General features: G+C 34.9%; 1 protein-coding gene across 1 annotated transcript in view; it reads left to right on the top strand.

Annotated features, from left to right (window-relative positions):
- TPP2 (tripeptidyl peptidase ii) overlaps positions 1–14,565 on the top strand; it is a 24,072-nt gene extending 9,507 nt beyond the window's left edge. Inside the window, exons 15-34 of the mRNA XM_088211257.1 lie at positions 5,813–5,871; positions 6,281–6,435; positions 6,581–6,759; positions 8,390–8,502; positions 8,572–8,742; positions 8,854–8,982; positions 9,120–9,220; positions 9,288–9,405; positions 9,632–9,711; positions 10,049–10,121; positions 10,866–10,951; positions 11,046–11,097; positions 11,184–11,318; positions 11,515–11,586; positions 12,172–12,264; positions 12,644–12,739; positions 12,985–13,083; positions 13,570–13,662; positions 13,761–13,949; positions 14,286–14,565. Of these exons, the coding sequence (XP_088067383.1) occupies positions 5,813–5,871; positions 6,281–6,435; positions 6,581–6,759; positions 8,390–8,502; positions 8,572–8,742; positions 8,854–8,982; positions 9,120–9,220; positions 9,288–9,405; positions 9,632–9,711; positions 10,049–10,121; positions 10,866–10,951; positions 11,046–11,097; positions 11,184–11,318; positions 11,515–11,586; positions 12,172–12,264; positions 12,644–12,739; positions 12,985–13,083; positions 13,570–13,662; positions 13,761–13,949; positions 14,286–14,444 (2,252 nt within the window). The 3' untranslated portion in view covers positions 14,445–14,565. The remainder of the gene's footprint in view (positions 1–5,812; positions 5,872–6,280; positions 6,436–6,580; positions 6,760–8,389; positions 8,503–8,571; positions 8,743–8,853; positions 8,983–9,119; positions 9,221–9,287; positions 9,406–9,631; positions 9,712–10,048; positions 10,122–10,865; positions 10,952–11,045; positions 11,098–11,183; positions 11,319–11,514; positions 11,587–12,171; positions 12,265–12,643; positions 12,740–12,984; positions 13,084–13,569; positions 13,663–13,760; positions 13,950–14,285) is intronic.
- The last annotated feature ends 1,311 nt before the right edge of the window (positions 14,566–15,876 follow it).

The raw sequence follows: 15,876 nt of genomic DNA, 5'->3' as shown, positions 1-15,876 counted from the left end.
AAAATGGAGAGATCTTGGAAAGAATTCTGAGTAGCTGTTCATATTCCTGAATCTCCCAGTCATTCAAATGTCTTTGCACTGAAATCCGTCACTCGTTTCCTCCCCTCATCACAACTGCATCACATATCGTGAACTCTTTCTGTTGAATAATAGCATAAATATGAGGGAATTGATCTTTGAATTCCTCTCCCTCTAACAATGTGTCCTCCCATAACCTTATCTGATACCCTTCCCTACCTTCCACCTGATATTCTCTGAAAGTTAATTCTGTCTCTGGTAATCTTTTTCCATAGGCTTTTAACATGTGATCTCAAATTCAATCTGGTGAACCATCCCTTCTCATCCATACCATACTTTATTGTAATCACCCTTTTCTATAAGGCATCGTATTCTATCAAGAATCCCCACAACTACTTCCCTTGTAGAGTCTCGTTCATCTCAACAAGAGACCGAATACCCAATCCCCTAAGTGTGAGTGGTCCTTTAACATCACTCCAACATGACCAAATGATACTTCCTGCTCCTCTCGATTTCTCCCCGTAAAAATCTACTTTGGATGACTTCTAATCTTTGAGTAACATTTACTGGTAGAGTCAATAATGACATGGAATAAATTGGGAGATTGCTCAATGTACTTTTGATCAGTGTGAGCCTTTCCCTTTTAGACAGGAGTCCTCTCTTCCATCGTGCCAATCTCTTTTCAAACCTCTCCACTACTGGATTCCAAGTCTTCTCTTTAAAACTAGCACCAAGTGGAAGCCCCAGATACTTAATTGCTGGTGTCGCTAGTCTACAACCTAAAGCACTTGCCAAATCCTCTGAGTCAACATCATTCCCCAATCTCACCATTTCAGATTTTTCTAAATTAATACTGAGGGCAGACAACTTTATCAGTACAAATAGAAAAATTAATTACTGAAATGAATAAAATCCTAAAGCTAATAAAGCTATAAAAATAGACTACTAAATAATATACTAGTTTTATATTTAAAAAAATTATAATTTCTAATGTATTTGGTAATTCAGAGAATCCATTTTGCATCATTGGTCTCCTGGTTGATAAATGATGTAAAACCTTGAACTTCAAGCTTTAATGAAAATTGTTAACCTTTGTGCTCAGTCATGCTCTTCAATTCCAAAAATATGGAGCCGCCCAATTGTTAAGAGTGTAAAACCCTGGCTGTGGGATGAAATCAATGTATTAACAAATCTATGCTTTAAACTCATTCTTAAGGTGAGTATCACTAGACCCAGTTGTTGGTTTTGGTTCCTCTAGCACTGGGTTTCAGTAGAAAACTCTCTTTAGATAGTGAAAAGTCTTGAGTAACCTCAATATCTTTATTCTTGGGAAGGTATGCCGGTTCTTCTTGTTCCTCAACTTCAACAAGCTCCTTCTCTTTATCCTTTTCATTGATTGCAAGTGTTTTTCAATGTTATATTTACACGTTTATTTTCTGATCATATGCTGTAAAACTACATCTTTTATGGCAAGCATGAAATGATAAGTATTGGGTAGTCTCATCATGCTGAATATGTTGATTATAAAATTTTGGTGGACCTATAAGAATATAAGTGAATATTATAGGAGCAACATCACACAAAAATTGAGTCGCTATAGTTTTTCTTTCTTAAAAAAAGAAAAAAGATTTTTTAAAAATAAAAATAGTATCGTATGATTCATTTACATGTATCATGAGGGTACAAACCCATGTACAAAAATGATTACATATTGATCAAAATATTTATAAGATTTCCAAAATCCTCAAGTGTAGAACCATCTACTTTTTAACTTCTCAAAATTATCTTCCACTCCATCAAAAGCTCTCTTGTTTTTTTCTTTCCAAATTGCCCACAAGGTAGCAAGGAGAATGAGAATAACATATTCCTTCACTCCACTAATGCCTTTCCACACTCAAATTGCTTCCCTCACTGTACCAACTATCTCTCAGTTGATCTCCGCCCCTGTGAAATTGGTGTGAGGTGTAGCTGCAAGGAAGAATGAGATCAAGGGATAGCGGTTTCTTTCCAAATTGCCCACAAGGTAGCAAGGAGAATGAGAATAACATATTCCTTCACTCCAGTAATGCCTTTCCACACTCAAATTTCTTCCCTTACTGTACCAACCATCACTCAGTTGATCTCCGCCCCTGTGAAATTGGTGTGAGGTGTAGCTGCAAGGAAGAATGAGATCAAGGGATAGCGGCTTGTAGTACTTGTGGCTTAGACTGGTGCGTTTTCGGTTCGATTTTCACGGCAGTTGCAGAGATGTTGATCAAGGTTTCCATAGGCTGGTAGGGGCAGTATCACTCACTGTCTAGTGGTGTTTGGTGAACTAATTGGCGCCTATTTAAGGCTTTATGTGTTGTGTGACTGTTTTTTTTTTTGAAATATCTGATAGATCCTATGGATGTTTGGGTGTAATACTTTTGAGTATTTACTATAGAAACTTTTAGCTTCAATGCCAACTGATGTAAGACAAAGTATGTTTAGTTTACCTGCTCGGGAATTTGGAGATAAGAACATGGACCTGGTTAGAATTTGCATGGAGACCTAAATTAGCTGGAATCAGTTTTAGAGTTTTGGATGAATCAATCCTGTTAGAATTGGAAAGAGAATTACTCCTTTTTATTTCAAAAAAAAAGAATTGGAAAGAGAATTCACTGAGGTTGAAATTTTTTAAAAGTCTCGTGTATTGTAAAAAGGATAAAACACCTGGTCCAGAAGGCTTTAACATGAGCTTTCCGTAGGAATTATGGCATATTATGAAGAAAGACATCTTAGAGCTATTTAAGGAATTACATGAACATGAAACTTTTGTGAGAGTACTCAATCCTACCTTCTTAGTTCTCATTGCCAAGGTAGGTAGAGCTCAGAGTATCAAAGTTCTTTCTCAGAGAATGGCAAATGTTATGAGTAAGGTGATAAGGGATATTCAACATGCTTTTGTGAGTGACAGATAAATTGTTGATGTTACTCCTATTGCCAATATGGTGGTGGAAGACCTAGTGCACAGGAAGAGGGAGGGGATGTTGTGTAAACTTGATGTAGAAAAAACTTATGATCATGTGAACTAGAATTTCTTGGACTACATGCTTATGCGTATGGACTTTGGTGAGAGATGGCGTTTGATGAGTTAAAGCTTGCATCACTACTACTTCTTTTGCGGTTATGATCAACGGTGGTCCATCAATTTTTTTCAGGCATCTAGAGGACTCAGACAAGGGGACCCTTCCCATGCTCTTTATTGTGATCACGGAAGCATTGAACAAAATGTTGATCAGGGCTAGGGAGATAGATCTCTTCAAACTTAAGGTGGGAGGAGGTGTTAATGCTGAAGAGATAATTCATTTGTTATTCACAGATGATATTATGATATTTTGTGAACAAGACAAAAGAGTCATGCTTAATCTCAGGTGTATATTAATGAGTTTTTAGGCGGTGTTGGGTCTTAACATCAATCTCACTAAATCTGATATGGTTAGATTGGGAAATGAGAGGGATACTGATAGTTTGGCAAGGGTTATGAATTGTAAGGCAATCAATTTACCTATCAAGTATTTGGGTTTACCATTAGGGCAAGAACATGAGATCTGGTGGTATCCAGGTTTGAAAAGAGGCTGGTTGGATGGAAGAGAACTCTCATATCCAAAGGGGGAAGAGACTCAAACTTATAAAAAGCACAATGGGTAATCTATCCATTTTTTCCATGCCTCTTCTAATATTGCCAGTGAATGTAGCTAATAAGTAGGAGAATATACAGTGCTGATTTATTTGGGGCGATTCAAATCAAAAGAGAAGATTCTATTTAGTTACCTGGAATAAGGTTAAGTGACCTTTATCTAGTGGAGAGTTGGGAGTACGATCTTTAGTAGAGATGAATAGTGTTCTGCAGGGCAAGTGGCTTTGGAGATTTATGAAGGAAGGAGTGCTATGAAGAAGGGTGATTGAGGCAAAATTCGGCACTGTTGAGAGAGATTGGTATGTGGATGTAGTGACGAGACCACAAGGTAAAGTTTTGTGAAAAATAATTGGCATGGGTCGAGACAAATTCTATAAATGCAGTAGATGGGTAGTTGGTAAGGGAGACCGAGTTAGATTGTGGCAAGATCCATGGATAGAAGGTGGACTTCTAAGAGATCAGTAACCTCAGATCTTTGCCATGTACAACAGAAAAACATCTTGATCAGCAAAGCCTTCAGCAGTATTTGGGAGGTGAAAGGATGTGACAAATTATTGTGGTAAGAAATCTCAATGATTGGAAGATTAATGAATATGAGAAGCTTCTTGACACTTTATCTCGAGTGTCAATGGATGATACCATTGATAGTTCAACATGATCACTGAGTAAGAATGACATTTTTCGGTGAAATCTTACTACAGGTTTTTGATGAAAAAAGAGGATAATGGCATCAGATTCTTGGTTAAACAAATTTGGAAGGTGAAAGCTCCTCCCAATTTTTTTTTTCTTGGGAGGCCAGTAGAGTTTAATTCTTACCATTAATGAGTTAATGAGACAGGGTAAGCTTCTAGTGAATGGTTGTTTTTTTTTTTTTTTTTCTTTTTTTTTTTTAAAAGGGCTGCATAGACATGTAATCATCTATTCCTTTGATGCTGGGAGGTTTACAAGCTTTGGACCATGATTTATGGGTTATTAGGAGCCTAGTGAGTGATGGCAGGGTCGGTTAGAGAAGAGTTATGGGAGTGGAAGGAAATCAGTGGGAGGAGGAAATACGCGGACATCATTGCTATCACAATCTTTTGGGGGTGTGGAAGGAGAGGAATGTAAGATCTTTTGAAATGGTGGATGAGGAGGATGGTTTTAATTTACTTAAAAATAGATGGTTTCAGATACTTGGTTTTTGTTATTGGGTCATGTTTTGTACTTTATGAAGGATTTAGGGAATTTTAGTGACTTGCTAATTGATATGTAAATATCTTGTAAACGGGTTAACACCCCTTTAGTGCATTTGTTGATAATACTGTTTATTTTTTTTTTAAAAAAAGAACATGGAGATTAGACCAAGAGTTTCTTACACTTTTTATCTAAAAAGTTGTAAACATCATATTTAAAAGTTTGAATGCAATTCACAACCAAAAATTTTGAAAAACTCTCAAAATATTTTATTGAATAACTGAAGTCTTTTCTCAAAAAATATGGACAAAAAAATGTTCTAAAAGATAACATCACAAGTACATTTCTTAAATAGGATTGACTTAAGAAATACTGATATTAATAAGATTAGAAAATATTGTTACTAATACACATAGAAAAACTCAATACCAAAAAGAATAAAATCTTAAGAGTACTAAAACTATAAAAATAGGCTCCTAATTAGTACAAATGTTTTATATTTAAAAGCATTACAACCCTGAATCTATTTAGGCAATCTAGAGCTAGCCTATTTTTCATCAGGTTTTGCATCCCGTCTCCCTCCTGCCTTCTGCATCTCCATTCCCAAAGAAAAGAAAGGATCATTAGGTTAAGGCAGAAGATATGATACTTCTGCATATGTGCCTGTTAGCATTAAAATCTCAGACTTGCTTGCTAAGACATTGTTGGTATAAGACTATCAGTGCTACTGAGATGGACTCTCTGTGTGGGGATTTTATTGATACTGTAGTTATATGGAAATTCTCTTTAGATAACAGGAGTTATCATTTCTTTGCAATAAGTATGTTTCTTACCAGCTTATGCGCTTTCTCTTTCTTTTGGTTTTTATCATGAGGTTCTTCTGCTCTTGTAAAGTTTGTGAAACTTAGTTGTGTTAAGGATATTGAGCCTTCTGTTTTTGGTGGCATGTTTTAATGGCAGCTCCTGCAGCCCGAGGAGTCTACCTTAGGGATGCTACAGCATGTCAGCAATCTGCTGAGGTAAAATTTATCAATAACAGTGAGAGAATTCTGAACAATTTAATTATATCTACATATCATCATGCATATGAGAAGAGATATGGACCTGGATAGGCATCCATGGGGTTAGAAGATATAACAAGAATCTGAGCACTATCCTGCTAGTCACTTAATGGGTTTTATGGAAAGAAAGAAATAGAAGACTTTTTATTTTCCTTTCAGTCTTCAGTATCTTGTTAAATACGTTTTTGTCCAGTGTTTTGTGAATGTTGTTATCAGATAAATTTGGTATCTTTAGTCCTAAAGTTCTGTAATTTATTAACTCTACTTATATTCTAGGGAGCACAGAACATCTCTTATTTCAGCTTAGTTGTTGCTTCTTATTTTCCACTTACGTGTTACTTAAGCAAAATATTACACATTTTAACAGTGGACAGTACAAGTTGATCCAAAGTTCCATGACAATTCTAGCAATTTTGAAGAACTAGTTCCATTTGAAGAGTGTATTGAGTTGCGTTCTAGCGGAAAAGCAGTTGTTAGGGCTCCTGAATATCTCCTGCTCACTCATAATGGGCGCAGCTTCAAGTTAGTCACTTTTACTTGGCTTTCTTTGTGATATTCAAGCAATTACTTTCTTTCTCTTTTTTAGGTCAAATTAAACTCACTCATGGATGTTGTTTTATTTTATATTTTTCTGGTTTACTAATTTTTCGAAAACAATTTCTTTCAGTATAGTGGTGGATCCTACCAGTCTCAGTGATGGTTTACATTACTATGAAGTCTATGGAATTGATTGCAAAGCACCATGGCGTGGTCCCCTTTTCAGAATTCCAGTTACCATAACAAAGCCTAAAGCTGTAATAAATCGACCGCCACTAATTTCATTTTCAAGGATGTCATTTGTGCCAGGTTATATTCATTCCCTTTTTCCTTTGACAGTTTGAAGATCATAACGACTCTGAACTAAAGAACTTTTTGACATGCTTGTTCTGTGGTTTATAATGCTTACATGAACTAATGAGTCATAAAATGGACCGTGCATGGTGTAGGACAACTTAGGGTTAATTTGTCTATACAAGAATTTGAAAATAAAAACATAGGTCTTACATTTAAGGTTTCTTACACATCACATTTTAAGAAATTTTAAGTATCACACTTAAAGATTTGATTACATTAGAAAACTAGAAAATAAAAAACTTTTAGAAAGTATTTATTAATAGAAAACTAGAAAATGAGAAACTTTTAGAAAGTATTTATTTAATAACTGAAGTCTGTCTTATTTAAAAAAAAAATTGAAGTCTGTCTCAAATTTACAATGTTTCCTAAGTAATCTTTCTCGGTTTTTTTGTTTTTTTTGAGATGAAAATATTGAAGTTGTATAAACCTAAGTAGTCTTTCTCTGATAAAATTAGATTAAAGAATACTAATAATAATGTAATTAGGAAATAATACTATTAGTAACAATAGGAAAAACGAAATAGTAATAAAATAATGTTCTAAAACCACTGAAACTATAGTAATATGCTCCTAAGTACCATAGTGGTTTCATATTTAACAAAATTATGCTTTGTCATCTATTTAGCCAATCTAGAGCTAATTCATTCTACATCGACGCAATAACACATTCATGACGTGATGAATCAAATAAAAAAATTGATACTGTAATATTTGTTCAATCGTCCTATATATTGTGTAAGAGGTTCAAATGCTCCGGATGACTATTGACTAGCTTTTAATGCAAAGTCTTATTTCAAAAAACAGAAAAAAGCTTTCAATGCAAATCAAATATGGAACAACAGTTTTTTAAGTTGTTTTTGTTGCTTCTTAAGATGTTTGAGATTGCCGTGAAAAATGTACTTAAGGTGATAATGCTCTTTTAGTTACTTAAATTAGGTAAGTTCTTATTAAAGAATAACTTTCTGTATGTTTGATAAGGTATTGATTGAAAAAAAACTGTAAAATAAATTAAAAAATGTATATTACAAATATTTTTATTATTTTGTTTTATGTATATACTGGTAAGCTTAAGAGGATAGCAAGAGGTTAATTAAGTGAATTAATTAGATATAAAAAAATATGAGCCTAAAAATTTAGGGCTAGGGTGCTTATTTTTTTACCTTCTGAAGTCACTTTTAAGTACCTAGGAAGTATCCTGCTTCTTACATTATCAAACACAAACACTGAAGGAAGGGTGTTTAAAGCTATCTATGCACACCAAATCAGCGATTAGAAACACCCTCTAAAATTCGTTTAGAGTTACGGACAAGTGCAAATGTGACAAGTGCATACGTGTTTGAAATTTTGAATCACTCAAGCTATTGTTAATAATTTGCCTCAGCACATATTGATGGTACACCTGATTTTAACTGTATACATAGATATGGCATGCCATTTGTCTTCCTTACCTCTCAGTTCTGATACAGTTGGCTATCATACTATTGACTTCTATGAGAATTGGAACATTTGGTCTGATTTCTTTTCTCTATCATTGCCTTATGAAATAGAAGTCCTTTAATCCTCCTGATGGTTGCATCTATAGGCCACATAGAACGTCGATATATAGAGGTGCCGCTTGGTGCTACGTGGATTGAGGCAACCATGCGAACATCGGGGTTTGATACTACTCGGCGATTTTTTGTTGATACAGTGCAGGTATGGCATATGTTAAGAATTAATGTCAGATTTTAGAACTCTGGTTTTTGACATGCCTTCAATTTGCAGCTTTGTCCCTTACGAAGGCCTATCAAGTGGGAGAGTGTTGTAACCTTTTCTTCTCCAGCTGTCAAAAGCTTTGCCTTCTCTGTGGTTGGCGGCCGGACAATAGAATTGGTAATAGCTCAGTATTGGTTGAGTGGCTTAGGAAGTCATGAGCCTACTACTGTAGATTTTGAGGTAAAAATTCCTCTCTGGAACTACAAAAACTTTCATTTTCACTTCAGGATTTTGTATAGGCATTAAGGTCCATTTGAAGTGAAGCACATGAAGTGACATGTAAAATTGTAGATAGAGTTTCATGGGATTGACATCAACAAAGAGGAATTAATACTTGATGGAAGTGAAGCACCCATCAGAATTGATGCTGAAGTGCTGCTGGCATCTGAGAAGCTTGCCCCAGCTGCTATTTTGAATAAGGTGAAATAGGCTTCTTGGAACAGATGTCAGGGTTCATATATATGTTATCTGCTAAAGAATTTCCTTAACCAGTACCTTTTTTTCGCTCATTTAGATTTAAAATTGAATATCTTCTTATTCTCTATGTGACTTTGCAGATAAGAATTCCACTCCGGCCTGTTGAGGCTAAAATTAGTGCTCTCCCAACCAATTGTGACAAGCTACCATCAGGAAAACAGATTCTTGCGTTGACATTAACGTGGGTTGTGTTGTTTCTTTTACTTAATGTCTTGTTTGGTTTCAAATTTATCAATCTTCTCTCGCAGTTACAAGTTCAAATTAGAAGATGCAGCTGAAGTAAAACCTCAAATTCCATTGCTTAACAATCGGATCTATGACACTAAATTCGAATCTCAATTTTATATGATTTCAGACCCAAACAAGGTACTTTGAATTTTGGGTGCTATTTCAATTGAAAACTTAAAATGTTGCTGTCCGTTCATTCCAGTTAGAAGAACAGCTTGATATTCAAACACTTGGACATGAAAATTAGTGAAAATGCATTCTTTCAACCCTCCAAGTCTTTCTTAATATGTTTCATGGGTCCTCTTTCTTTCATTTTTTTCTCCTTTTTGGAATGGGGGTTGACATTTTCATGTTTTTTTTATAGCGTGTATATGCAATGGGTGATGTTTATCCAAAGTATTCAAAACTTCCCAAGGGTGAATATAATCTGCAGTTGTACCTGAGGTAGGCTGTTTTCCAGGCATCACGAATTATGTAATTAGACGTACATTATGTTTCACAATTTACAGTGATATTTTTTTTTCGGTAAACTACCCTTATTTGATGACTCTATTTGTTATTTGAGACTATTGAATCCTCGAACATTATCTTTCAAAAGAAACTTTTGAATCCCATTTGTGTTTGAGATTTTACCTTTGTATTGAAGAACCAATAGTGCTCCTTGAGGTCATGAAGGTTTACTTGTTATGCAGCTGCACTGGTTGAAAGTTTCTTAAGGTTCCCGAGTTTATCTAAGTATATGCTTCAACCCCAGTTTTCTCATGATAGTTATGTGTATCAGGCATGATAACGTGCAGTGCTTGGAAAAATTGAAGCAACTGGTTTTATTCATTGTACGAAAATTGGAGGAAAAGGTAATATTTGACGTTCTTATAGGGTTTTTTGAGATGTTGTAACATTTTGAAAATCTGGTTGGGCTTCTGTTTCTGAAAATTTAGTTGTTTTCTGAATTTGATTTTTCTTCTTTGTTTGCTTAGATAAGTCCTCTAATGTAAACTATATGCTTTGCCTTGTTCTTAACTTACACAAAAATGATTAAATCCATTTTCGTAGTAAGTCTACAGGCTATATCTGGTCTCCTTTCTTTAAATATCTTTTTGAGAGAATAGGTGGTCTACATTCGTAGATTTATTGTTTAGTCATTTTAGGCTTTTTCAATTTATACCTTTTTGCCTAGCTTCATGTTTTTTAATTAAGAAAGGACATATCGTTAAGAACAGAAGAAATTTCTATTAACTTTTAAATAACTTTTGGATCTGGTTATATGAAATTTATACTCACTTGTATATGTTTTGTGGTGCAAAGTGTTTTTTTGTTTGTTTACGCTTGTGTTTGTGAAGGTTATTTCTTTTCCTTTGTGGTCTTCATTTTTGGTATAATACCTATATGAATAGAACTTGTTTATGTACTTGTTGGCCCCTTTGGTTTTTGTGATTGATTATCTTACATATTCTACCAAAGGAAATAAGTGCTTTTTAATACATTCAAAGGATAGTTTCTGGTGTAAACTATGCATGCTAAGGCTGTCATTCATCATTATTAGAGATACCTGTTAAATGCTATATCGTTTTTTTTTCCTTCTTTTTCGGTACTTCCAGGAAGTTATTCGGCTGAACTTCTATTCCGAACCAGATGGTCCTGTGATGGGGAATGGTGCCTACAAATCCTCTGTTTTAGTTCCAGGGTATGTGTTTCCATGACCAACTTATTTTGGGGGTTCATTTTTCTTCAAATTGGTCAACTTCTTGAATGCTGGAGCATAAATTACTTTTTGGCAGGGAAAAGGAAGCTTTTTATTTGGGCCAGCCAACCAAAGACAAGCTCCCCAAGGTATTGATTTATTTGCTTAAAATATTTGTATAGTTGTTCTCCCATCTGTGAAGAACATAGCTAAATGTACTGAAAAATTCCTGCAGAACTCTCCACAGGGGTCTGTATTGCTGGGAGCCATCTCTTATGGGAAACTATCATATCACAGTAAAGAAGATGGGAAAAATCCACAGAAAAATCCTGTTTCTTACCAGATATCTTATATAGTGCCTCCAAATAAGGTTCTGAAATCTGCTCACTCTTTCTGCCAACCTTATTCCTTTTTCTCTCTATCACTTATAAAGTCAATTTGTGATAACCCAATAAAATATAATATTTATGTGCTCAAGTGAGTCATCAGCTGTTTCAAATTTACATTATATGATTCTTTTTTGGTTTTTGGTTTTATTTTTGTTTCTATTTTATATTATTCGACAGGTTGATGATGACAGGGGAAAAGGTTCTTCTTCAACATGTTCTAAAACTGTCTCAGAACGCTTAGAAGAAGAGGTACTTGATGCAAAAAATTAAAGTTTTTCTCGATAATTGAGCATGAACTAGTGGTTGCCAAATTCTTTTCTGTGTCTTTGCAGTTGCCAAACAATATCTGTTTTATGCTGCAACTTAAATGTGTTACAAGTTATATACCACTATGTTTTCCATCAAATGATTAATTGTGTAAATTAGGGCTGATTTATACGTATGGATGTGCTTGTTGTGTGTGTGTTTTGAGTTTTGATTTTGCATTATGTTGATTAAGAAAGTCCAAACAGAATTTCCAATTGATATTTTTTGTAACGCAAATATACTGCCGAAGTCTTGACTTTGTGCTTTTCACTTATATTTGTGTTTCTTCATATACTAGGGCAGTAAAATGGGATTTTGGATAATAAGAGTAAAATTTAACTGTTATAACAACTAAAATAATCCAAATAGAATATTGTTGCCTAATATTGATCTTTTTGCTTTCATTTTGTTTTTTTTTTTTAAATCATTGTGCACAAGTGAACCCTTTCATTTCAGCCTGGTCAGTGTTGAGCACCTTAAAGTTTCTTATAAATTTTGCCACTGTTTGCTGTATCACTTGTCAATTAGATTCGAGATGCAAAAATTAAGGTCCTTGGAAGCCTTAAACAAGACACCGACGAAGAGCGTTCTGAATGGAAAAAGTTGTCAGTTTCTCTCAAGGTGAGAGCCTTTTTTTGTTTCAATCTCGGAAAGGATATATCTATTGATGTTGTATTTAGGGAATTTGTTGATATGATGAAGAAACTCTATCAACTTCAGTCTTCCCAACTCTTTATTCTTTTCTATATAGTGTATTACCTGATTATGGAATATTCTGTTTCAAACTTTGAATTAATTCTCTTGAACCTGAAGACGTAAGCTTATCAGAACCCAGCCCTTGTCTTTCCCCCTCAGTTCAGTTTGCTTTATTGTTACCTTTATGATGATATTCTATATCTGAAGATATGGTATTTGCTGTGTTATATGTGTCTTTAATTAAAAATTGCCCGCCATATGTTTTACATGCTGTCAAGTAAATGTTATATTTGTCCTTTGGCAGTCTGAATATCCAAAGTACACTCCCTTGCTTGCCAAGATATTGGAAAGTTTGGTTTCTCAGAGTGATGTTGGGGACAAAATCAACCATGATAAAGAGGTAAGTTCGGCATTCAGTTTGTGATTATGAATACACTATTTGCCTGCATGAATATGCAGTAGTTAAATGGGGGTGGCTGCTATCCCTTAAAGTCAACATGACATTCTAGTCTCGAAAAGGAGAAGCATCTTATGGATATAACGAACTGCGTGTATGATTTCCATGCATTTTATGGAAATGCATGAATGATGTCTTACAGAAATTAATGTTAGAAATGTCTGGCAGTGATGACTTCTACTTTGCAGGTTGTTGATGCTGCAAACGATGTAATTGACAGTATAGATAGAGATGAGTTGGCAAAATACTTTTCACTCAAAAGGGATCCAGAAGATGATGAAGCGGAGGTGTGTACTTATGCTCATTCACCTAGTTTTACTTTGCTTTTTAGTATCAGATGACCTCCTGATGGACTCACTTGGAAAATCAACAACTAAACCCAGAGCCAGCGTTGTTTCTTTCATCCCTTCTGTGCTCAAAAAAATGTTGGAAGTGAAAGAGTAGAGTGTTCTATTATTGTTGTGTGATTGTCTCAATATGTTTGCCAGATGCAAATTTCTGTTCACTCTAAGTTATCAGGCTTGAGGTCTGCTTCATCCCACTGTATAAGACAACTTGATCAAAGTCCCACTTGATGAGAGGTCCAAACTTTCAAATTTCATTTTTCTAACCCTTCAATTTCTACCTTCTAATGGTCCAAAGTGTACTATCTCGTAGACTGTTATTGTGAATATAGATGTAACTTTGTTATTTAGCTTATTGTTCTCTTGTATGTGAATAAGTAAGAGGCAGTGTTTTCTGTATTTAAGTTGATCTTTTTTTTTCGGGGATAGAAAATTAAGAAGAAGATGGAGACATCTCGTGATCAATTAGCAGATGCATTATACCAGAAAGGACTGGCCATGGCTGAGATTGAAGTCTTGGAGGTAAGAATTACTATCGCTCTGATAATGTTGATAACAATCTGTACAATTTTGTTAGCTTAGTGTATTGATATTTCATCTTATCATTATTACAATTGTAGAGTGAGCAATCTCCAAGCTCAGCTGTAGCAGAAGACACAAAAGATGCACCTGACTCTTCTCCTGAGGTGGATTTGTTTGAAGAGAACTTCAAAGAATTGAAAAAATGGGTAGACATGAAGTCCTCGAAATATGGCATTCTCTTTGTGCTACGTGAAAGACGGTGTCAAAGGCTTGGAACTGCACTGAAGGTATTTTCTATGACCGTCTAACCTCAATATTGTTATTTACTGTTATCTTTTGGTCATTTAGCAGAATAAGGAGATCTGAAGTTGGGTTTGCGTTGAAAGGAATTTATTTAATTCCTGGCATTAGTGAACAAACTCTCTTTTGTTTCAGAGTTTCTTGTGATTTACAAGTAAATATTTAAGAATGATGATTGTGATTGTGCTTTATAGTATTAACATTTATTGAATTCTTGCTTTTGGTAGATATTATCTTGTCTAAACAATCCATTCATTTGTAATCTGATCTCTAATCTCCTATTTATTGTCTGATGATGTTTCTCGTGGAATCCAATGATTCAGGTATTGAATGACGTGATTCAGGATAATGGGGAACCTCCAAAGAAGAAACTTTACAAACTAAAGCTTTCATTGCTTGATGAGATAGGGTGGAATCATTTGGTAAAGATGGAAAGACAATGGATGTATGTGCGCTTCCCAACTAGCTTGCCTCTTTTTTAAGCTTGTATCAGTAACAAGATCAGACATACCAGGTTAAATAAATGGGTTTATTACCATGTCACATTGCGAAAAAGTTGTAATACAACATTTTTTTAAAATGCTTTTACTCTTGGTCCTTAAATATTCTTTATGATAGAATTTCATTTTCAGTTTTATAGGATAGATTGTCATAATCTTTCTGTGATGCTTTTACCTAGTTAGGATTACATTAGAACCTTTTTTTGGTAGAAGAAACGGATCTTACTCGCCTACGTTTCAGAAGCACATTGATGTCAGTCTCCTTGCTTATCCTCTTTCCTCATGCTTCAAAAAACACAGCGAAGCTCATGTTTATGTCAAGTTGTAGTCTCCTGACAGGTAAAAGATAAAGTTTCGTACTCATCCATAAGCTCCTTGCTCTTTTCCACCTGTCCGCCTCGAATTTCCTCCAGCATCAGCCCTTGCAAGTTGATGCTTGTAAGTCTCTTCTATCCCTAGTAATGAGTGGATGGGAGGCGGTTGATATCTTTTCCGAGCCTCCAGACCTATAGGGATGACTTGGAGGATATCAAGTCTTTGTTTTAAGAGCAACACCTGAGTAGTGGTTGGATCTACATAAACAGCATCCTCACTGCAAGCTCTTAGCTTTTCCCGGCATTTTGTTGCCTTCTTGGTAGCTTATGATGATGAGCCTGTCTGAACGTAATCGCTCTAGATGATCAATGTTCATTTTCGCTAGTATTTATCGTGGTACTGTGATGGAATACTTGTCTAGCTTGTCTGAACCTGAACCGGGGGCATCCACCTCAAAGTCAGTTATAGCCTGTGAGATAAATTTGTATATATTATCACCAGATGACAATGATTTCACCATCTTTTAGTGTTCCATGGTTAGCTCTTTTTTAATTGGCATATCTAAAAAGAGGTGATTGTAAGAATTCGTTTTAGAATATAACGGAAAACAAATATCTGCAAAGATGTGTCTTAACAATAAGCTTAATTTATTAAGGTGCATAGTTTCTTTCAAGCTCAGTCTTAATAGCAATCCTGCAAATGTGGTTCTCGCGAGGGCATATTACAAAATAAGTTAAAAGCTTGCAATACTAATTATCAATGTAAATATTTAACTACTGGGTTATTTTTTTAAGAACTACTACTTCGAAATTTTTGATATTCAATTATTAAAACTGTAAGCACTTACGATACATATTGTAAGTTTGAGTTATCTGTCACATTCTCCTTTAACGATAATCATAGCTTTCAGAGATAAAGTATATTTTTAGCCTTGATGTACGTCCAAAGGCCCATTGGATGCCAAGCGTGGATTGGGAGGGTGATCATCTCAAATTGCAGTAATCCTGTTCCCACTATGCAGGACTAATCTAAACCCGTCAGAATTTTATGATTATTACTTATATTTATAACACACCATATGACAATATTGCACATATAA

The sequence above is a fragment of the Carica papaya genome, chromosome 9 (assembly GCF_054855325.1).
Source record: "Carica papaya isolate Zhongbai chromosome 9, ASM5485532v1, whole genome shotgun sequence".
Taxonomy (NCBI): Eukaryota; Viridiplantae; Streptophyta; class Magnoliopsida; order Brassicales; family Caricaceae; genus Carica; species Carica papaya.
This window is presented reverse-complemented; position numbering and strand designations above follow the sequence as displayed.